At 58.7% G+C, this 22,625-nt stretch overlaps 1 protein-coding gene across 1 annotated transcript; it reads right to left on the reverse strand.

Moving 5' to 3' along the window:
- Positions 1-82: 82 nt before the first annotated feature.
- On the reverse strand, positions 83-22,169 carry DDX11 (DEAD/H-box helicase 11). The gene is made up of 27 exons (XM_040978732.1): positions 21,979-22,169; positions 21,586-21,742; positions 17,919-18,143; positions 17,126-17,212; positions 16,707-16,867; positions 13,451-13,496; positions 12,459-12,566; positions 12,202-12,289; positions 11,076-11,284; positions 9,419-9,571; positions 8,365-8,411; positions 7,894-7,973; positions 7,007-7,051; positions 6,851-6,918; positions 5,522-5,560; positions 5,226-5,337; positions 5,022-5,150; positions 4,635-4,747; positions 2,474-2,546; positions 2,234-2,337; positions 1,594-1,743; positions 1,280-1,348; positions 1,047-1,147; positions 690-774; positions 499-577; positions 267-421; positions 83-185 (listed from the first exon to the last, which is right to left on the reverse strand). The coding sequence occupies exons 1-27, from the start codon at positions 21,984-21,986 to the stop codon at positions 156-158; spliced, it is 2,721 nt and encodes a 906-aa protein (XP_040834666.1). The 5' UTR covers positions 21,987-22,169; the 3' UTR covers positions 83-155.
- Positions 22,170-22,625: the final 456 nt, after the last annotated feature.

Genomic DNA, 22,625 nt, shown 5'->3' on the forward strand with positions numbered 1-22,625 from the left:
CAGCATGACTGCGAGCTGTCAGCACCCAGCGTTCTGGTGGCTTCTCTGCCTCAGCCCAAATCCACGGGTGCTGGAAGAGCCGGTCTGGACTTGGCCTCCCCATCCAGGACAGCACCCCTGCAGCCCAGAATCAAAGTCTGCAAGTACGGCCAGCATCAGGGCATGCCAGCCTTTTCCCGATGAAACTGCAGAGAGAGGGGAGGTATGAGAGATTCCAGCTCAGAACTGGGGTACCCCCTGCCCCCCAACCAGGAGTCGGGACTGACCTTCCGCATGGCAGCAAAGGCAGGGCCAAAGGCGGCTTTGACCTCCACGCGGTCTCGGATCCAAGCAGGCAGCTTGGCCAGGATCAGGGGGCGGGCGTACCGCTGGTCCAGGAGCACGATGCTGGCAAAGTCCCGCTGGTGCCTGATGGCCCTGCCTGGACAGGGGCAGAGTAGCCACCGTGACACCTGTCCCTCCGGCCCTCCTCCCACCGCCCTCCAGCAGGGGGCTCACCTATGGACTGGTTGACGGCCTTCATGCACAGGTTCTCCACCAGGGCCTTCCCGGCGGGGGCCTGGCCTGGGACTCTGGGCTGCAAGGATACAGGTGATGTCACTGCCGCCGTCCCTCCCTCCCTGGAGAAGGCTGAGGACAGGGAACAGCCATGGCAGCACCCCCTCCTCCGGATCCCTGGGGACACTCACAAGGGTCCGGTCCAAGTAGGTCATCTTCTCTTGTAGCTCTGGGGACTTGATGTTGGGGTAGGGCATGCCCACCATCACCACACACCTGGAGGGCACACACTCACGCCATCTTCCCTTTGCCCAGACCTGCCCACAAACTCCCCCTCCCTTCCTGAGCCTGCCACCTGCAGAGGGTGTGTAATGGGCCAGGAGACCCAGGCTAGCCCAGAGACTGTGTCCTGAAACCATCATCTATCCAACTTGCACCTCCCCCATAGGGGCCAAGGTCAAATCTGCTAAAACACCTCCCCCACGGCTGACATCCTGCCCGTGGCATCAGGCCGCAAACAGCCTGCTGCCCAGGGGGCCCCCACTTGCCTGCCTAGGTCGTCTGAGAAGTTGATCCCCTCACTCATCTTCCCTCCGACCACTGAGAACAGCACGGCTCCGGTCACCATGCCTCCTGCCCGGCTGCAGCACTGTGGGAGACACCGGCCCAAGAGGTGCCAAGGCCACGGCTGGCAGCCACACGCTCAACCCCCGCTGTTAAGTCCCCAGTGCCACATGCACATCCCTAGCTGCTAAATCCTTCCGCCCCGATGACTGCTCACCTTGATGCACGTGGAATACTCCATCAGCACCTGCTCCACCTGGCCTGCTCTCTTGGGTTCCTGGAATATCTGCAGGTGGACAGAGAATACCACCCAGAACAGGGGCTTGGGGTGCTGGGTTGCAGCTCTGCTCTGGGCCTTGCGTCCTCCAGCATGGGCACTGGAAACCCAGAATCGGGCATGGGGAAGGCCCCAGGCTGCGAATGCTGAGGTAGGGAACTAAGAGGAGCCTAACACCTTGGCGAGAACGTGAAAACCCAGGGCACAATGCGACAGTCACTGTCCTCCCCAGCAGGTGCCCGGGGGCCACTCACCTTCTTCCTGGCAGCCAGGCGGGCCAACAGGCCACTCTTGTCCCAGTGGGTAAGGACCTGACGCTGGTACTCATAGGAGGGGAAGAAGCACACCACCCCTCCAGGGACCACGTTGCACAGGTTACATAGAATGCGACCGGCCTCGTCCATCTAAGGCAGGCAGACGAGGGCCCATGGAGCAGCCTCCACCCTCAGCGGCTGCCGGAGCAGGGACCTCCAGCCAAGGGGGGACCCGCGGCATGATGGCATGGGAAGAGAACGGTGGCCAGGTGAGGTGCCCTGCACGCGGCTCAGGGTGGAACATGCCAGCCTTTGCCACACATCCCAGTGTCGGCATCCTACAAGAAAGCTCACTTGGGGTGCCACCACCGGGTCCTCCTTCCCCACCTCCCAGTGTCCCAGTAGGCACCATTCACAACAGTTGGGCACTGACCGCCAGGCCTGTTAAAGAACAGCCTAGGATCGGGGGCCACAGGAAGTGGGCTTCATCCCTCAGGGACACTAGGGGTTTCAAGTTTGCTTATGTGAGGGTGGGGGAAGCACACAGCCTTGATCGGTGCCAGCTCTGGGGAGCCCAGGTGCCCCACCAGTGCCCGCTCCTGCCCCAGCACAGCTTGAGAGGGCCACCGCTGGCACTGACCATCTGCGGCAGCTCCCTCTGCTGGTACGTGAACTCCAGCGGCTGCCCAGAGGGCCCGGCACAGATGACCAGGGGCAGGATGTTGTCTGGAGGGATCACGTGACCTGGGGAGAGCCAGGACAGCGAGCGCGTGAGCTGGCCACAGGCAAGGCTCCCAGCCTGTGTGCTCCACAGCCCCTGGGCTTGCGCCAGCATGGGGATGGATGCTCGGCCCAGCCCACTCCGCACCCGGGTCCTCACCACAGGAAAACTCCACCACTCGCTCTGGTGGCACTCCGGCACATGCCAGCAGCTGCTCCCGGAAGTCAGACACCTGCAGGCCACAAGGTCAAAGAAGGGACTTCAGACGTGAGGGAAGGTGGGGAGGAGATGGGCCTGGAGGCAGAAGTCCACAGGGAGATGAGAGGAAGAAGGGGGAAAAAGGTGCTGATCCAACCACATCATGTGGGGCCATCTTGCTGAAACTACACATAGGAGCAGCAGGGCAAACGTAGCACCCAGCGCCCAGCTTCAAGTGTGCGTCACAGCCACTGGTGTGGATGGCCGAGCTTCTGCTCAGCACACATGTCATAAAGCCTGGGACGGAGCCCAAGAACCTAGGTCCCTGCTGCCCTCAGACCCCGGCTCCTGGCTCTGGTCTGATCCTGCTGTTGCAAGCCTTCTCAGGGAGTGAACCTGCACACACCGAGTCAGCAATGGGAATTTTAGAATTCCACATGCAGCCAAGCCCTAGCCAGAACTGAGAAAGTCTCCTGGGCCTTCAACTGTCAGACTAGCAAACATTCCCACGTCTGGCCACTAGGTGGAGACACAGGTGTTCTGAGACTTCACTGGGGCGTACACCTAACAGTTACGGCAAGCCCACGAAAAATTCCTGTTAGGAGAAAATCAGATTTTAATTTTGCACCAAAATAAGTTTGTCTTTCAATTCTATTCTATGTGACCTTTTAAAAATACTCTTCGGACGGGGGGGGCACGACTCTTGGGTATTTACTTGCTTTTCCAAAAAGAGTGCAAGTGCTGGGAAAACAGACCAGGAGCTAATCTGTTCTCCCTGCAAGGGGCGGGCAGGAGAGCAAGGCACAGGAGGGAAGACTTCCCAGACGCCTACCTTTCCTACTGCCTGTCTCTAGGAATTCTTACTTTGAAACACAGTTAAAGAGCAGACAGACATCTTCCACCTGTCTCTTCACTGAAATGCCCACAACAGCCAGGCTGGGCCAGGTCAAAGCCAACAGGGGCCTGGAACCCCATCTGGTCTCAACAGGGGTACCAGAGGCCCAAGTACTGAGGCAGCATCTCAGGGGGCGCCTCAGCAGGACGCGGGGTGGGGAGCGCAGCCTGGACTAAAGCCACGGACTCTGACACGGGGCATGCGCATTCCAAGGGGTGACCTGACTATTCCGCCATTCACCCACGCAATTTCACTTTGGTACACATGACTAGCTTACATAATTAAAACCGAAAATCCATAATGAAAAAAAACACTGTTTGGGCCCAGCATGGTGGCCTAGTGCTTAAGTTCTCGCCTTGCCTGTGCCCCAGGATCCCATATGGATGCCAGTTCCAATCCCAGCAGCTCCGTTTCCTATCCAGCTCCCTGCCTGTGGCCCGGGAAAGCAGTCAGGGACGACCCAAAGCCTTGGGACCCTGCACCCGCGTGGGAGGCCTGGAGGAGCTCTGCTCCTGGCTTCGGATCGTCTCAGCCCCAGCCGTTGCAGCCAGTCGGAGAGTGAACCAGCAGATGGAAGAGCTTCCTCTCCTCTCTGTCTCTCCTCCTCTCTGTACATCTGCCTTTCCAATAAATTAAATAAATCTTTTAAAGAAAAAGCAAACTCTGAAAGTCAACAAAAGGCTCATGAGGGACCCTCCACTAAGCTCCCTGCTCCTCCTGGCTTCGCGCTACTGTGAGATTCTAAGGAGTGAAACAAATGGATGTTGTCTCTCTCCGCCTCTCAAACCTTTTTTAGAACACAAACGTTTGTGACATTTTGTGGCTGAATGAAGAAAATCCTATAGAAATAGTTAAGATTTTTGTTTTGCATGTAAAATATGTATGCACATTATGTAAAAATTACACACCCAAAGGCGACTGTGACACACACCATAACGGGTTCTTGAGGATGGAATTCAGGTTAAAAGTTTTCCCCCGTTTCTGCTCATCTCTTGCTTGCTACAATAAAAATATCTCCTGGGAGATGTGGGATCCTGGCTACAAACGCTGAAGAGCTCAGGCGCCCCCATCGTGCACCTGCCCGCTGGCCCAGACTGCCCCCTGGTGGACACTGCAGGGCCTGCCCAAGCTGACCAGGGGCGCCTGGTGAGGCCTCACTGGGCATCCACTCCCTGCCCAGCTCCCCCCCCAGCACTGGACACAGGAGGCTGGGACGCATGTCCTTACTGGCTGCATGGTGCCGCCGGCGATGACCACGGCCCGGCATTCCTTCAGCAGCTGGGCGAAGTGTGCAGCTGGATTCAGGAGCAAGAACTTGAGGCAGCTCTGACTGAGGTTGCCTGATAAGGAAAGGGCAGACCCGTGGGGGAGGGGTCCCTGCTGGGCATGGAGAGCAGGTGTGAGGGCAGGCACCCTCCATTCCCGCAGGAACGAGCGGAGCTTCAGAGGGCCAGGAGACGGGCCGCAGGCACAGCGCAGGGGCAACGGCACCTGCTCTCAGCCCCGAGACGACCCCTCGGCACCGCGCCCCTCCCAGGCTCCTCATGACGGCTCCCTGGCCCAGGCGGCTCCTCGGCCGAAGAGCGCCGGGCCAGGCAGACACCCACTAGTCACCTTGGCGGCTCAGGATGACCCTGCCGTCCTGGTTGGCCGTGGTGAGGGCTGCCAGGAAGCCCTCGATGTGCATGAGTGGGGAAGCGAGCCGTGGCACCGCAGCCGGGTCCTCATCGGGGGTGGCGGGAGCTGTGCAGGAGCAGAAGTCAGGCGCGTCCTCACCCGGGGTCTGCTGCCCGCTCCCGTGCCACCCTCTGGACTCACCCTCAGTCACCCCAGGCTGCAGGCTCTGCAGGAAGCTCTGGAAGCCGGCCAGCCTGCGCTGCTCCCGGGACGACGGGGGCACAGCCCCGTAGCGTTCCGTGAAACCGAAGAGCTGGACCGGGAGGAGGGCTGATGAGGGCGGGCCACGGCGGGAACGAGAAGCAGGGAGAGGGGACAGGATGGCCCAGGGGCACCGGCAAAGCAGGTCCAGCTCAGAAAGGGAGACGAGGGCCCCGGGGCGTCGAGAGCAGGGAGGGGGTACCCTGGGCCAGCCCGGGCGCACGGAGGGCAGGTACCTTCCTGCTGATCATGCTCTTCTCACAGTACCGCTGCACCTGCAAGGGCAGAGACGCCCGGGAGTGAACAAGCTGTCCCCGAGGTCCTCACAAGCTGTCATTAACACTCGGACGCTTTCACTTTCTGTGTTGCTGCACAAACACGCCCCTGGCTCTGGGAACTCCAGGGAAGCCAGAAATGCCGGGGTCCCCTGGGCTCCTTCCTCAGCATCCAAGTGAGGCCTCTAGAGTAAGACTGAGCAGGGAAATTAAAAAAAGAAAAAGGTACAAGAGGGTGCCACACGGCGCCTGTTCGGGAACGGCTTAGCGGCTTAGCAGCTGCTCTGTGGGAAGCCAGACGGCAGCGGAGGGCAGGAACAGCCACGGCAGTTCAGCGTTCCCATGGGCCACCAGGGCCAGGCACCTGTCTGCATGAGGGACCCAGGGAGAGCAAAGGAACCAAAGGTGACTGGATCTCCAGCCACCTGCCGGGGTTGATGGCGGCAGCGGCAGCGACAAGGGAAAGGTGTCAGGTTCTAGGGAAAGTTGGTGTGAAGCAGAGCAGAAAAGCTGGGAAGGATGCTGGGTCCCGAGCAGAGGCTGCCTCCGCTGGCCACCAGGGGGCTCTGCGCCTCAGGGTCCCCGGCTTGCAGACAGCCCCAGGCGGGGACAACAGCACTAGAAGGGGACACCCGTCCTCAGAGGGGGCGCTAAGTGCCAGCAGCCACATAGGGCTGGGCTGGGCAAAAGTGGAACCCACCGCAGAGGTGGGAAGGTGAGAAGGGGTACCAGGGCAAAGCCCCAACCCAAAACAGCAGGAAGCGGGCCACACCCATGCCATGCCCTCAGGAAAGACTATGCCAGCAGAAGCGAGGGCAGGGCAGGGAGGGGGAGCGGCCTGTAGGTGGGCCTACCCGCACGCACGGACCCCATAACCCTTTGTTCTCACTGGCTTGTTGCTTTCTGGGTCAAGTAACTAGCTGTGTGTCAAATCCTCAGATGTCAGGCTGTGTGGGCACAGAGGAATTCACGTACTCTGCCGTGTGCCCTGCCCATAGCTGAGGAAAGCAAACATGAGTGCCCCCATCACAAGGTGACATCTGGGGAGGGTGTTGGCTGTCACATCCCACACCACAGGGCCTGGGTTCAATGCCCAGCGCCAGCTCCCGACTGCAGCTTCCTGCTAACGCAGACCCTGGCCGGCAGGTGCCGCCACCGTGTGGGAGACCTTAGCTTCTTCTGGCTTCAGACTTGGCCGGGTTCTGGCCACCTCAGATAACAGGGAGTGAGCGAGCCAACGGGGGACCCCGTCTGTCTCTCAGATGGGAGCCAGCAGGTGGCACGCTCTACCTTGAACAGGTTGATGTTGTCTATCTGGCTCTGGAAGAGGAAGTCGTTGATGGTCTTCAGCTCGGTCCCTGCAAGCAGACACGGGCCTTGGGAGCTGCAGCCTCGCCCTGAAGCCAGAGCGAAGCTCACAGCGGCGGCCCAGGCTGGCTCCCTTACCCGTCCGCGACAGGCTCTGTGTGTTGGGGTTCTGCTTGATGTTCCCTGCAAAAAGGAATTCCGACAGGTTGGGGTGCAGGCCTCTGGCCCCCATTTCCCCGGTGCTCTCCCGCCCCACACGGCGCTCATGTGAGCATGTGCAGCCGGGTGGGGTTTTCTGCTTTGCGGGCTGATGGCACTTTGAGAACCCACTCACCGGGACAGCAAGAGGTCCCAGGACATCCCACATGGCACCTGAGACCCACCTCCTCCTGGAGTGGGGGCAGGGCCAGAAAGGCCGCCCCACCCTCTGCAGGGCAGGGGAGGACAGAGGGTGGGAGAGGGGGAGGCAGATGTACGTTGCCCTTGGCAACAGGGAAAGTCGTGATCCAACAGCGACGGGGGGGGGGAAGACGGCAGCCACGTACACCAATAGGAGAGAAGATCCTGCCAGAACACTCTCCCTGTCTGCTCGGGGGCCTCACATGACACACCATGAGGCGGGCGACAGGGCAGGCCGGCAGGGAACGCGGGGCAGCCTGCACCCAGGAGCCGAGGGCTCCACACCCCAGGCCAGGCCAGGGCACGCACATGGCTCACTGCTCCGTTTGTCCTGAGGACTGCGGCCTTCGCGGCCCCCCAGTGGGAGCCAGGCAGGCTGTCCCTGTGTAAGGGACACCAGGAGTACCCCCAGCAGCACAGGAAACGCAATCCAGCTGTATCCTAAGCTTACCACACCAACACTGCCTAGAGAGGCAGGCAGGAGAAAAATGTGAGCCAGTAAACAGATCCTCTTAGAGAGATGCGGGGCCAGGCGGCTCAGGAAACAAGGAGCCTCTAAATTGCCAGCCAAGAACCACGCTCAATGAAGCACACTGGCAGCCAGCCCGGCAGTGGTGTCCTCTTACCCCCCAGCACCGTCACGAACTTCTCCAGCAGATACAGAATCTGCTTGATGTACATCAGGTTCTTGGCCTTCAGACGCTTCCTATGCAGAAAGCAAGAGACATGGGGAGCAGTGCCCGACCAGGGCCATGGGGACCAGTGCCCGCGGCTCCTCCCGTCCCCAACCAGGGCCCAGCCCAACCCCTGTGCAGGTCTTTCCACCCACCAGGAAGGGCCTCTAGTCCTCCCAGAGAAAGCAGGCTAGCCACGGCCCAGCGCCCTCAGAGCCAGTCATTGTAGGAGGCCAGGGATCTTAGGCCACACAGGGCAGCCTCGCAAGGAACCGAGGACATGGGCCAACACTGTGACCACGCTGCTCCAGGCTAAGGACAGTGACCCCCGGGGCCTCCTCTCTGAGCAGATGTGGTCAGGGGGGAGGCACGGGGGCCGAGTGGGACACCCCCCCCCCGCCACCTGCAGGAGCAGGGCCTCACCCGTATCGTTCCATGTACTGCAGCAGCTGCGAATGGGCCTGGCAGAGCTGGGGAAGAGAGCCGAGGACGGAGTGAAGGTGGGCCAGGCGCTGGGCGAGCAGGCGGGGTGGCAGGCTCAGAAGGCGTCCACCCAGGAGGCAGATGGGAAGCAAGAGGGGGCGGGGCACACCCAAGAGGAAGGGGCTTTCTTGTGTTTCAAGGTTTGTTTATTGCTGTAGAGTCACAGAGGGACAGAGAGAGGGAGAGAAGAAGGGAAAGGAAAATAGACCCTCCATCCACTGCTTTACTCCGAAGCCAGGAGCCTGAGCTCCATGCAGCTCTCCCTAGAGAGTGGAAGGGGCCCATGGACACGCACCATCCCCTGCTGCCTTCCCGGGCACATGAGCAGGAAGCCGCATTGGAAGCCGAGCAGCCTGGACAACACCCAGCACCCCGATAGGGAACACCACGCAAGCCGCTTTCGGATGTGCCCCACCCAGTAGCAGCCCCGAGGACCGAGCTTTGGCAGCCTGAGGCTGGCAACAGTAGGGTGTGCCCCTGGGTCCCCTTTGAGGCAGGGAAAAGCAAGTGGCTGGGTCCCCAGGGACAGGATCTGCCTGCTAGCTTGTGCTTGCTGGGAAAGACGAGCAGGCTGTGGTTTGAGGTAGCCACTACACCCCGGCCCAAGGTCACCCACGCACTGGTCACCCAGCACTGGTCACTGGAGGTGGTGGGTGTCAGTCGGAACCCAGTGGTGAGATGTGGGCTGCGTGTGTTGGGTGCGTGGCACAGAACACAGAGCACACAGAGATCTCACACTCCCTCCAATCTCCCGACATGAGCAGCGGCCCACCCACCACAGGCGCACCCCATGCCTGGTCCCCACAGAACCACTGGAAACACCTGGAACCAACTGGAGGGGCAGGGGAAGAGCGAGGGAACAGGGTGCTAAGGTGGCGCTCAGTCCCCAGAGTTCCGGGATCTGCTGAAAGGCCAGGCCATGGCTGCGACCCCCCGCGACCCCTGCAGCCGTGCAGGGCAGTCACCTTGGCGCCCCGCTCGCCACCAGGCCCACCTGGGAACCGCTGACCTCGGTGCTGTGGATGCTGGTGATGGTGTCGATCAGGTTGTGCGCCTCGTCGATGATCACGACCTGGTCCTGCAGGCGGATGCCGGCGGCCTGCCGGGTGGCCGCGTGCAGCAGCATCTGGTAGGGCAGCACCACCAGCTGGGCCGGGGACGGGAACACCACGTGAGCCGTGACGTTCACTGCCCTCACCTTACCCCTGCCTGCCCGTCCTGCCTAAGTTCCTATTCGTTTGTTTTGTTTTTCCCTTAAAAAAAAGTTTTTCTTAATTGGAAAGTCAGATATAGAGTAGACCTTCTGTCCACTGATTCACTCCCTAAGCAGCCGCAATGGCTGGAGCTGTGACAATCAGAAGCCAGGAAGCGATTTTGGGTCTCTCAAGCAGGTGCAGGGTCCCAAGGCTTTGGGCCATCCTCGACTGCTTTCCCAGGCTGTAAACAGGGAGCTGGATGGGAAGTGGGACCGCCAGAATTAGAATTGGTGTCCATCTGGGATCCCGGCACATTCAAGGCAAGAACTTTAACCACTAGGCTACCGTGCTAGGCGCAGCTTGACTTTTTCTTAAGATGTAGTACATGTGAAAGGCAGAGTTACCGAGAAAGAAGGAAACAGATCTCCCATCTCCTGGTCCACTCCCTAGATGGCCACAATGGCCAGAACTGAGCTGATCCAAAATCAGGAGCCTGGAACTCAGTTTGGGTCTCTCACTTGGGCAGCCATCTTTGGCTCCTTTCCCAGCAGAGTGGGAATGGCAGTGGAGCAGCTGAGACACGAACCAGCGCCCATGCAGAATACTGGATGAGCCTCCATCCACTGGCTCAGCGCAGGCTGTTGTATTTGCTGCCTGGGCAATGCAGACACACAAGCAAGGGAAAAGCTACACACTGGCCCGCAGCAACTGGACTTTTACCTGCGTCAGATACATGAAACACTTGACACTGAGCTGGGAGTGGATCTCTGCACCTTGAGATGCTCCTTTGCACACCTGGGTTCAAGCCCCGGCTCCGGCTGTGACTGTACCTTCATGCTCTGGAGCCACCAAAGGATCAGCCTCTGACCCCGCGTCCTAGATGGGAATGGCCACGGGCCACGACCACACACAGTGCAATAGCCCCCTTCACCTAGGAACCAGCAGGTGACAGACCAAGTCTGCGGGCTCCTGCCACTCCTATGACAGCAGTGGATTAAGATCCTGGAACTCTGAACCCCCATGGGAGACCTGGAAGATGCTATTGGCTTCAGATCGGTTCAGCTCTGGCTGTTATGGCCATTTGGGGATTAACCAGCAAATGGAAGATCTTTCTCTATCTGTCCCTCTCTCTATAAGACTGCCTTTTCAGCAAAAATAAATAAATCTTAAAATAATAAAGACATGGCAGCTCAAGAAGACAGACTTCCACTTTGCAGGTGGCCCCGAGTCACAAGTCACTCTAAAAAGCTGTCAGGCACCTTCTCAGTGCACACCCTGCGCCCGCTCGCCCCTGACTCCCAGCTGCTGTCCCCGCTCTTAGCAGCCCGGGGCCACTGAGGGATTCGCCTCCGACTTTGCACCCTAGCAGGGAATGGCCATGTGCCATGACCACGCACGGTGCAATGGCAGCCTACGGGAAGGGGGCCGCATGCTGTGCCCCAACAGGGGCCTCACCTGGGCGGCGCGGATGGCAAAGCGGCTCCCGTAGTAGGGGCAGGCCCGGGCCTCCCTGCCCAGGCTCAGCAGCTGCTCGATGTCCTTGACCTCCAGCAGGACCTCGTCCCGCAGCAGCTGCAGCTGCTCGTAGTTGTAGAAGGGGCAGGCGGCCCGGCTCTCCCGCCGCCTTCGCTTTGGCTGCCCTTCCTCGGCTTTGCTCTTCTTCTCTGGAGGCGAGAGGAGACCCGGAGGGTGGCAGCTGGCTAAGGGGCCACGGGGCGGTCAGGGATGCGAAGTCCCCCCTAGACCCCTACCCCACCCGGGGGAGGGGTCTGCAGAACCCTCCCACTCACTGCTCCCCAGGCCCTCGCCCTGACAGCTGGTCCTCAGCCAGCCTCTGGGCCAGACATCCGGGCTAGACGCTGACCACAGAACGGGGAAGAATCGGGCTGTCCTTACAGGAGCCTGGCCCCCGCTGCCAGTGGCCCCATGCGATTTTTTCATTGGCACAGAGAGCACTGCTCCCCACTGGTTTACGCCCCATCCTCCGCACACACAGCTGGGACAGGATGGAAGGTGGAGCTCACAGACATCCCATTGCCTGAGCCCTCACCACTGCCTCCTGGGGTCTACGTGAGCAGTAAGCTGGAGTCAAGGCGGGCCATGATTCCACACACTCCAACATGCAATGTAAAAGTGTCTTAAACCACCAGACCAGGGCTGGCATCATGGCTCAATAGGCTAATCTTCCACCTGCAAGTGCCAGCGTCCCATATGAGTGCTGGTTCTAGTCCCAGCTGCTCCACTTCCAATCCAGCTCCCTGCTTGTGGCCTGGCAAGGCAGAGGAAGATGCCCCAAGTCCTCTCCTTGTGTGGAAGACCCAGAAGAAGCTCCTGGATTCAGATTGGTTCAGTTGTGGCCATTGTGGCCATTTGGGGAACGAACCAACAGACAGAATATCTCCTTCTCTCCGTGAATCTGCCTTTAAATAAAAATAAATGAAGTCTTTGGACCACCAGACTGAATACCCACCCTGTTATTTTTACTTAAGACCACCCAGTTTTATCTCCCATGTCCCTGGAGTGGCCCAAGGTTGCCCTGTCACCCCCAGCAGCCCCACCAGCAGGCTCTCCAAGCGACTACCATGCTTGCTACGTTGCATCTCCACACAGCGGTCATTGATGAGGTGCACGGAACCCAGCTTCCTCACGTCCTCGTTCACACACAGGCTCTGCGGGACAGGACAGAGAGGCAAGGCAACCGGGCTGGCTCAGCGACCCTCGGCAGGCCGCCCGGCCCTGCCCAGCCCCCTCCTGCCCTTCCCAGGCCAGGGGGTGCAGAGGGGAGGGAGAGAAGGTGCTGATGAGACCCAAGGCCTCTCCCGCCTCGGTGGCACGTACCTGCCGCGAGCCGAGGGACACAAGCCGCGTGTCCTTGCCAAAGGGACTCTTCTGCACTTCCCGCACAAACTGGGCCAGCTGCGAGTGTGTGCGGCTGCAGTAATAGATCTGCACGGGGGAAGCACCGAGGGCTGGGGGAGCTTCCCGCAGCCTGTCCCCGGAAGCCACGGGGACAGGGAGTGCAGCCACAACACGCACAAACCGGAAGCAAAATAACCACACCCCACATCCTGAGATGGGGGACCACGGACTTCCCCAGTCACCCCACATCCAGCAGCCCGAGGGAAAGCACACAGGTGGGACCTCTGGAGGCTGTGTCGGGCCCCTAACCCAACTGCCTGAGGGGCCCGGGCAGTGGGGGGACGTGTTTCTGAGACGGGCTGGATCCCTACGTTCCTGGCAGTCAGGGCTGGCCAGGCTGAAGCCAGGAGCCAGGACCTCCAGGCAGGTCTCCCACGTGGACAGCAGGAGTCCTGCAGGAGCCACCGTCACTGCCTCCCAGGGGCCGCATTGGCAGGGAGCTGGACGCCCACCCACTAGGCAACAGTGCTTAACTTAGCCAAGATCCCTGGGGGAGAGGGGAGGGCTGAGGCTCGCCAGCTTACTTTTCTTCACTTCTTAGAAGTTGGGGAAAATACAAAAGCAGAGGGGAAACAGCTCTTTTTCAACCAAAACTTAACATCCTCAATGAGCAGCACCAGGCCTCCCCCTGCTGGAGGGGCACAGGAACTACAGGCACCTCCAGGTACTCCGCACAGAGAAAGGGAGGGCACAGGTGGTGACAGGGACACAGGCTGGGGCTTCAGTCAGAGACCACGCCAGCCCCTGGCCCAGAACACCTGCCCCTCCATGCTCTGGGGCAATAAGCCAGGCTGGCTCCTTGAGGGGTGAGAGGGTCCCCAGGGGCACTTCCCAGCTGGCAGCCAGGGAGCAGCTGGTACGCCCTTGGTGGAGCCAGGCGGGCACACAGACTCAGGGACATGGTCACTCACCTTAGTCCTGTGTTCTTCCTCCAAAGCATCCTCATCCTCATCCACCCTACAGGAGTGGGGGAACCAATCAGAGCACAGCCTTCCCCCAGGAAACGCGGGCCAACTAGGAAAATGTGAGCCTCTGCAAGGCACCCGAGACCCGCCCGGACAGCACACGGGGTCCTCGCTGCAGAAGCCAAGGGAACCGAGGGGACAAGCTACAGCAACACCGCCACCCCAGGGCTGAGGCCTCCTCAGATACACCCCTGGCAAACTCCAGCCAGCACCTGCCACGGTGCTCGGACCTGCGACACAGGGACGCACGGGAGAACAGAGCACGGGGCAGGGTGCGCCAGCCCCACGTGGAAAGCCAGCAGCCCCAGCTCCACAGCCAGCTCTGGCAGGCGCTGCAGGCTCCCTGCTCTCCTGGTCCTGAAGAGACCCGGCCTTTTGCCACCTCAGGGCTCTGGATGCTCCCCCATCTCTCGCTTCACCAACACCTGTTCCTGGGAGATCCCAGCATCAACATGGCTCCCCCTAGTCTCCAATGGGAGACCTACTGCCCTGCCACAGCCCCTTGGCTGCCAGTCCACAGGCCAGCCTTCCTCTGCCCAAGCCAGCACCTGGCAGCAGCGAGAACTCCGCATGCCCATCCCGAGTGAAGCCACAGCCGGCAGAACACGAGGCGCCAGCGTCCCTCAGGACTGGCAACCCTCTTCGCTTCCCAGGGCCGCACTCTGCCCCTGCCAGCAAGGGACCAGGAGACTGTCAGCACGGGGAGACGGTACGATGGTCAGGCCCATGCCAACCGGCCTCAAGTTCAACCAAGGGCACAAGCCGGGGCTCCTGAGAAAACACGGAATTCCCTTGCAGACCCTGGCTACCTACAGGCATATCTCTCTATTCACCTTAAAATCCAATTTGAGAAAAGCAGGAATGGTGAACCAGATGCACAAAGTTCAAGTGCAGCTGCCTCAGGATAGCTATGAGAAGAGGGCTCTATGCAGTGGCCTCCTGCTCAGTAAGGAAGTCTCTGGGGTGCCCACTGCGCACGGCCTGCTGGGCAATCAGCAAGGCCCAGGAGACAGGTTGGCACGTGAAGACGGGCAGGGCTGCCTGGAGGGGTGTGTCTCTACAGGACTGAGGGCTCCCAGTCGGACCCCCAAGGCGCACATCGCCCACCACAGCCCACAGACCCCACGGAGCTCTCGTCCTTGCCCCAGGGGCCTCCAAGGAGGTGGGACGGGGCAGGGCGACAGTCTCCAGGCAGGTGGAGGTGCTCACAGCTGCTGACACCCTCAGGGGATGCTGGGGGCCCAGACATCTCCAGTCCTGAACCCAGTCTACAGAGCCCCCTCAAGCAGACAGGAAGGGCCTGGGAATCCACACACCATATCCCCCATATACACCATATGCACCCATTCGCACCATACACACCCATATACACCATACACACCTTACACACCATACACACCCATATAAACCATATACATATCATTCATACTCCTTATACACCATACCCCTTATACACCATACACCATACACCCATATACACCATACACACCCCTTATACACTATACACACCTTACACACCACACATACCCCATATACACCATTCACACCCCTTACACACCATACACACACATATAAACCATATACATATCATTCATTCTCCTTATACACCATACCCCTTATACACCATACACACACCACATACACCATACATACCCAATACATACCATTCACACCCCTTACACACCATACATACCCCATATACACCATACACACCCCTTGTACACTATACACACCCATATAAACCATACACACCCATATAAACCATATACATATCATTCATACCCCTTATACACCATACACACTCCACATATACCATATACCACACAGGACACACATACTATACCACAAATGCACATATGCCGTATACCACACATACCACATACATAAACATACATGATATACACATACCGTACACCACACGACACATACACACAGCACATATACACTATGTACCACAAAACACAGCACACACACCACATACATACTATATGTCACAGGACATACACCACATATACACACCACACACAACATAGATATCACACATGCCATACACACACGTACCATACATCACACAGGATACACATTATACCTCACACACACCACATACATCTACACCACAGCACACACACACACACAGCACGACACAGAGACAGGGGCCAACAGCAAAGCCGCAGAGCTGGCATCTAAACCAGCAGTCTTCAAGGTGAGATTTGTCAAGACAAAGAGGGCAGAGGCAGCCTGATGTCCAGCCAGGGCAGCCAGGCCATGGGGAACGCTGGGACAAGCACCAGTCCTCCCTCGGAGTGCCCAGGGATGACACTGTGAGGACCCAGGAGAGCATGACTTGCCGACAGCAGCAGGACAGCCATCTGCCCAGCTGGAAGCTCAAGAGGGAAGAGCCAGAGGGAACCAGCACGCCCTGGGAGCCAGGGCTTTCCAGTGTGTGTGTGTGTCAGATCGTGTCACTTCCCAGTCACAGTGCTGAGTGACAGCCACCCCTACCCGGCTGGCCGACATGGCGCCCTGCTCCAGCTCCACTCCATCTCCTCACTCGCTCAGGCTCGTGCACCTCCTTCCTGACCCAGGAGCAGACCCCTGCTCCATGTCCAGCCCGCCGTCCCACGGCTCCGCCTAGCCCTCCCTTCTCCCCTTGCAGAGCAGCCACTGCCCTCGGGCCCTGGAGTGGCTGTTGCACTCATCAGCAGCCTCCCCCGACCTGAAACATGTGTCCCTAGCTTGGGGACCAGGGCCACCCCAGAGAGCAGGCTTGGGAGGGGCTGGGGAAATGAAAGAGAGTACCAAGGAGGCTCTCTCTAAGGGGGCTCTCTGAGGGGGCTCTCTAAGGGCGCTCTCTGAGGGGTCTCTGTAAGGGTGCTCTCTCTGGGGAGGTGCTGCGTGTGATGTTCCTACGGCAGTCACCTGCACCAGGCGAGGAACACCCCGGCGCGGTGTGTGTCCCGACTGACAACCCGAGACCTAAAGCCACAGCCTGGTCGGGCTCAAGCACAGCTCCTCCACTCCTGCCCTCGCGGCTTTCAGCAGCATCTCCCCCATCAGGCGACCTGCAGCTGCTGGACCACCGAGCCCACATGCACACCAGGGCAGCAGCCAGTAGGCCCCAGCCAGAAGGACCTGGAGAGGGAAGGGGCAGGAGGAGGCCGCGTCCTCCCGCACACCCTGGGCGGGAGCCGTGGGGCCTCACCCGCTCACGGGTCTCTTCTCCTCATCGCTCTCGTACTCAGCAAGGACCAGCTCCTCCTCTCCGGCCTCCAGCTGGTCCAGCGGCTCCGCGCCTGCACCTGCCACCGCCAGCATCTCCCTGCTGAGGCGCAGGAGGCTCTGGGTCTCCTCGTCCTCCTGTCTCTGCGGGGACATGGAAGAGGAGGAGGGGAAGTGGAGGGAGAGGAAAGCTCAGTTGCCACACCGCCATCCCGAGGGTGACAGGAGCAGGCAGGGGGAGACAGCCACAAGTGCCCAGGACTGGCAGCCAGGCTGTCGGGACCACACCTCAGCTCCTCCCGACGCCCAGTGACTGGGCGTGGGTGGGGGGATGGATGGGGAGACCCCAGATACAAGCAAATGGCAGGACTCAACCCGTACCCCGTGTGGGACCACACTCACCAGGCGCTGGGCTGCAGCCCTGAGCTGCCCGTTGTGTCGAATCTGCTGCAGTCGCTCCTCCCGCTTCTTCCTTCTGACATGCTCCTCCTAAGGGTGAGGCGGCACCAAGGAATGCCCGGGGGAGCCCCCACCAGCCCCTTCTTCAGGAGCCGTGCTCTGCCAGGGGTTTCCTCACACCTGGTCATGCTCACGGTCAGGACAGCAAGCTCTCCCAGGACCCTCAGCCCTGCAGAACTCATCCGCCCCCAACTTCCTCCTCAACGGAGCTGGCAGGCAGGGAGCCGGGCTGCCAACCTCAATGCTCAGGTTCTTTGCCCGATGAGTGATGAATGGTAACTGCCAGGCCCTTGCTGGCAGAAGGCCTGGCGACACAGCAGGTGTCCTGGTGACACAGCAGGGAGCCACCGTGTAGGCTGCTCCACTTCCAATCTATCTCCACGCTGGTAACACCTGGGAGAGCAATGCCAGATGGCTCAAGTGTGGCTGCCACCTGCCACTCGTCTGAGAGGACCTGAAGTAGCTCTGGACGCCTGGCTTTGGTGTGGCCCAGCCTCGGCTAGAGCGACCGTTTAGGGAGCGACCCAGCAAATGAACATCTCCCTCCTTTTCTACGAGTCCCTCTCTGTTCACTATGCCGTTCAAATAAGTGAATGTTTAAGTGGGCGGAGAAAGGAGAGATCTCAGAGACACTGCCCCTCATGGAAGGCTGCAGGACGTGCCCCCTTTAGCCTTGACCCTGATCTTGGCTGGCGCCGTTTGCCCTCTAGATCCCATGGCCTGTCACGCAGCTCACCTTCAGTCGGTCCAACAAGTCCCTTTCTTCCTTCTTCTGCACAAACTGCGTGACCCAGTCTGGCTCCCCTGCAGGCCTCGAGCCATCGGGAGGTGGGGCTGGGTCCCCCGTGCCACACGAGGCAGCGGACTCAGCTTCCAGCAGACGCGCCTCTTCCTGGCGCTTCTTCTCTTCAAAGTCCCGGAGCCAGGAGAGGGCCCCACAAATAAGACTCAAGGACTTGCCCTACAGAAAGAAGCCCCATTTCAAGGGCAGAGGGTAAATAACACAGTTTCCCAAATGCCTTCTCCCCATTGAAGAAGTCCAGTTTGAAACAGCAGACGCAGGGAAGGGTATGATGGCTCACAAATCCTCCATCCGGAAAGCTCGGGGATCACATATGGGCACAGATTCGTGTCCCGACTGCTCCACTTCCCATCCAACTCTCTGCTGATGGTCTAGGAAGGCAGCAGAGGATGGTTCAAGTCCTTGGAACGCTGTGTAGAAGACTCAAGAAGCTCCTAACTCTTGCTGTTGGATCAGCTCACCTCGAGCTATCGTGGCCACTTGGGGAGTGAACCAGTGGATGAAAGATCTTTCTGTCTCTCCTCTCTGTAAATCTGCCTTTCCAATAAAAAATAAATCAATAAATCTAAAAAAGAAAGAAAAAGAAACAGCAGAGGCAGCTCCAAGACTAGCCCAGGGAGGCGGGGACTCAGAAACAGAATTGAACACAGGAAGCTGGCACTGAGGCGTAGTGGGTAGAGTTGCCACCTACAGTGCCAGCGCCCTGTGTGACACCTGTCCCTGTCCCAGCCACTGCACTTCCTCTCCAGCTCCCTGCTATTACATCACCTGGGGAAGCAGCCGCAGACGGCACAAGTGCTTGGGCTCCTGTCACTCACAAGGGAGACCCAAAAGACTCGGAAGGAGCTCCAGGCTCCTGGCCCAGCAGCCACTGCCGCCATTTGGGAAGTGAAGTGGCTGATGGAGGATCCCTCTCCCTCTCGGAGCGCCAGAGCTTTCTGGGAAATAGTGAATAGCGGGGGGAAGAGTGTGTCTGTGTATTCTGAGCAGGGGAGACAGAACAACCTGTTCCAGCTTCAGGCTCCAAGCCAGGCCACCAGGCAACATCCTGAGTCCCCAGGCCAGCCCCACGACCTCAGCTGGCCTCTCTCTACATCCGCTCCACACACAGGAACAGGAATGACTGGAGTGGGACAATCCTCAGAGTTACAGCCATGAGGGAGCCAGCTGACAAGGGATTAACACCAACACCCCAAACAGAAGGCTGCCTGCTACACAGTGAGCCACAGGAGCTGGCTGTATTTCTGCTATTATTAAAAATCTGTTGGGGCTGGCACAATGACTCAACTGGCTAATCCTCTCCCTGAAAGCACTGGTATCCCATAGGAGCTTCTTCCAGGTCTCCCACGCGGGTGCAGGGTCCCAAGGATTTGGGCCATCCTCAACTGCTTTTCCAGGCCACAAGCAAAGAGCTGGATGGGAAGTGGAACTGCCGGGATTTGAACCTGCGCCCATATGGGATCCTGGCGCGTTCAAGGCAAGGATTTTAACCATTACACTATTGGGCCAGGCCCGTAAATAATAAATATTAAGAAATAAAGCAAAACAGTGGGAGTTGGCACTGTGGTACAGCGGGTTAAGGCACCACCAATGGCTCCAGCATCCTATATGGGCATTAATTCAGGTCCTGGCCACTCCACTTCACATCCAGCTCTCCCATTATGGCCTAGGACAGCAGTGGAGGATGGCCCAAGGCCATGGGCTCCTGCACCCATGTGAGACCCATTGAAGCTCCCGGCTTCTGCCTGTCTCAGTCCCCCAGGCCATCTGGGCAGAGAGCCAGCAGATAACCTGTCTCGCCCCTCTCTCTTTAGAATTGAAATGAACTGAAGGAAGCTTCCCCAGGGCTGATCTCTGTGGTCACTGGTCCAGTAAGGACATGGGCCATCCGCATGCACTAAACAGGAATCGCTATAACTCTAAGGAACACCCGGGCAAGTGGCCGGGGAAGAAGGGCACAGCATCGAGTTTAAAGGGAAGGTTCCAACACTACTGGAAGATGAATTAAAAACACGAGACATCCTCCATCCCGAGAGTTCTCCCTCCGGGACCGTCCTGGGCCATGCAGCAGTCCTACCCCCCCACCAACACAGCACCCCAGGCTGCACCACTCCTGTCCCGGGGGAGTCCACAGCCACCTCGAGAGACAGCCAAGACTTTGGCAGCGAGCGGGAGACACGGGAGACCCTTTCACGCGACGACACATGCACAGGTGCCTCTGCAGGAGCCCCTGGTCAAGCTCCGTGCGGCGACAGGCCCCAGCAGGGAGGACCAAAGGATCCCTACAACCCAGGGGCTCCAGGCTCGCCAGGGCTCTGCGCAACAACGTGCAGGAGGGGACTCCAACAGCTCAGGGGGAATGGAGCAAAAATGCTCTTCCAGTAAGTGTTTTTCTTTTAATATCATTTCTAAAGATTTATTTATATGAAAGGCAGAGCTGGAGAGGGGCAGAGACAGGGAGATCTTCCATCAGCTGGCTCGCTTCCCAAATGGCCACAAGAGATGGGGCTGAGCCAGGAAAGCCAGGAGCCAGGAGCTCCATCCGGGTCTCCCCACAGGTGGCACAGGCACTTGGCCATGTCTGTTGTTTTCCCAGCTGCATTTGCTTTAGCCGGAGCGGAAGTAGAGCAACCGGCACACATGGAATGCTTAACTCAGTGTACCACAGTGCTGTTCCAAGACACATTTTTTTTAAACATTTATTTTTATCGGAAAGACAGATTTACGGAGAGAAGGAGAGACAGAGAAAAATCTTTCATCTGCTGGTTCACTGCCCCAAATGGCTGCAATGGCTGCAGCTGAGCCAATGTGAAGCCAGGAGCCAGGGGCTTCTTCCGGGTCTCCCACATGAGTGTAGGCAACTGAGGACTTGGACCATTCTCTGTCCCTTTCCCAGGCCACAAGGAGCTATCCAGGAAATGGAGCAGCCAGGACAAGAACCAGCATCCAGATGGGATGCTGGTGCTTAAAGGTAGGGGATTAGCCTGTTGAGCCACTGCACCAGACACATACATTTTTTTCTATGATTTTTTCAAGACCCCTCAATGACAAGTTTCAAAACTTTTTTGCCCTGATCTTTGCACCTTTTTCCTACTGATTTCCATTAACTTTCTTGAAACATCTTCCTAGATTTTACTGAAAAGTTTGCTGTATAAAGTCATAAAGTTCAAGAGAGAAGCAGGAAAGCATTCACCACGACCCAGCAACTGCCAGGGGGCCAGCTCCCAGGGAACGCAGCCCGTGTCGGGGCAGAAAGGAAAGATCCAGGGACTCTGGCCAGCACCCCGGGGCACAGGGGAACCTGGTTCCAGGAGACTAACACCTAGGCTTACTCTTGCACGTTGCTGACATCAAAGCAGGTACGTGCCCAGGGGAGATTCTGTGCCGTGTGTTACGGTTTTCCAATGCAACTCAAATTCCACCCTGATTTTGTTTTCCAGCCCCCAGGCCTGTGTTCCGACTGCATAGAGCAAGTCACTGTTGCTCAGAAAGATAAACTAAGACTCCTCTGTCTGAGCTGTGAACACATCTGCAGGGACGAGAGCCAGCAAGCCTGCCCCCCGAGCTGCCACAATCCCAGCCCCTCAGGGTTCATCCTCACCGTGCCCGTGGGACTCTCAAAGATCCCGATCTTGCCAGCCTCCAACACCTTATAGAGCTCTGCCATGAAGTCCTTCTGGATGGGGTAGGGCGTGAAGGGGAACGGAAAGTGGACGCCACCACCGCCGTCGACCGCCTGGGTTTCATTGCCCGTGGACCTTAGGGAGAAGCAGGGGGTCGGACAAGTCTCTCCAGAGCCAGGAGGAAGTGACCCCCCCCCCTCGTGGCAAGGTTTCTCCTTGGGCTGCAGCCGGCTTGCTCCGTCCTTGGCATACCCACATGCAACCACACCGGGATGGCAAGAGTCGACACGTGACAATGGGTTATCAGGTGCCCACCGCCAGGAAAGCCCTCACCCATGTCCCCCCACCACCACCTCCCCCTGCCCACATACCTTTCCATGTCTCTCCCAGAGATGGACAGCGTCCCCCTCAGGACTGGTGTCCCCAGCAAGAGTCAGCCCTATGGTTTGCGATGACTCCAGCAGCACAGAGTCCCGACACCGTGCACTGTGGCATTCACGGGGCCCGGCCACTTCACCTCATGTGGGCTGGAGGACCTGCCGAGGCACAGCACACAGGTGGACAATCAGAAGCTGAACTCCTGTGGATGGAACAAATCAACATCAACAAACCAACAAATCCATCGCCCTGTATTTCACCTCCAAGGACAACCATGGTGAAGGATGACTGCAGACCAGGAGGACATTCAGTACCGACCGAGAGACCGGTCACGAACAAACCATCCAAGCATGAAGGACGGGCAGGCAATGAGCTCCCAGCACCCACCGGTGGGCCATAGCAGCGCAGGCCCTCGCACTGAAGAGTCTAATTAAGACCAGCAGGCTGCTGATGCTGATGCTTAAAGAAACTAAACACCTGCTCAAAGTCACAGCTAGGAAGCAGAAAACCAGGGATTCAAAACCAAAGTCAGCAAGGCCTGGCAGGAGCCAGGTTCATGAGGTTGCGAGAGCAAAAGTGCGGGTGGGGAGGGTCCTCCAAGGACCGCCAAGGGAAACCAACAGAGGCCACGAACCAGGGC

Source organism: Ochotona curzoniae, unplaced genomic scaffold (assembly GCF_017591425.1).
Source record: "Ochotona curzoniae isolate NIBS_2020 unplaced genomic scaffold, NIBS_Ocur_1.0 contig_2927, whole genome shotgun sequence".
Classification (NCBI taxonomy): domain Eukaryota; kingdom Metazoa; phylum Chordata; class Mammalia; order Lagomorpha; family Ochotonidae; genus Ochotona; species Ochotona curzoniae.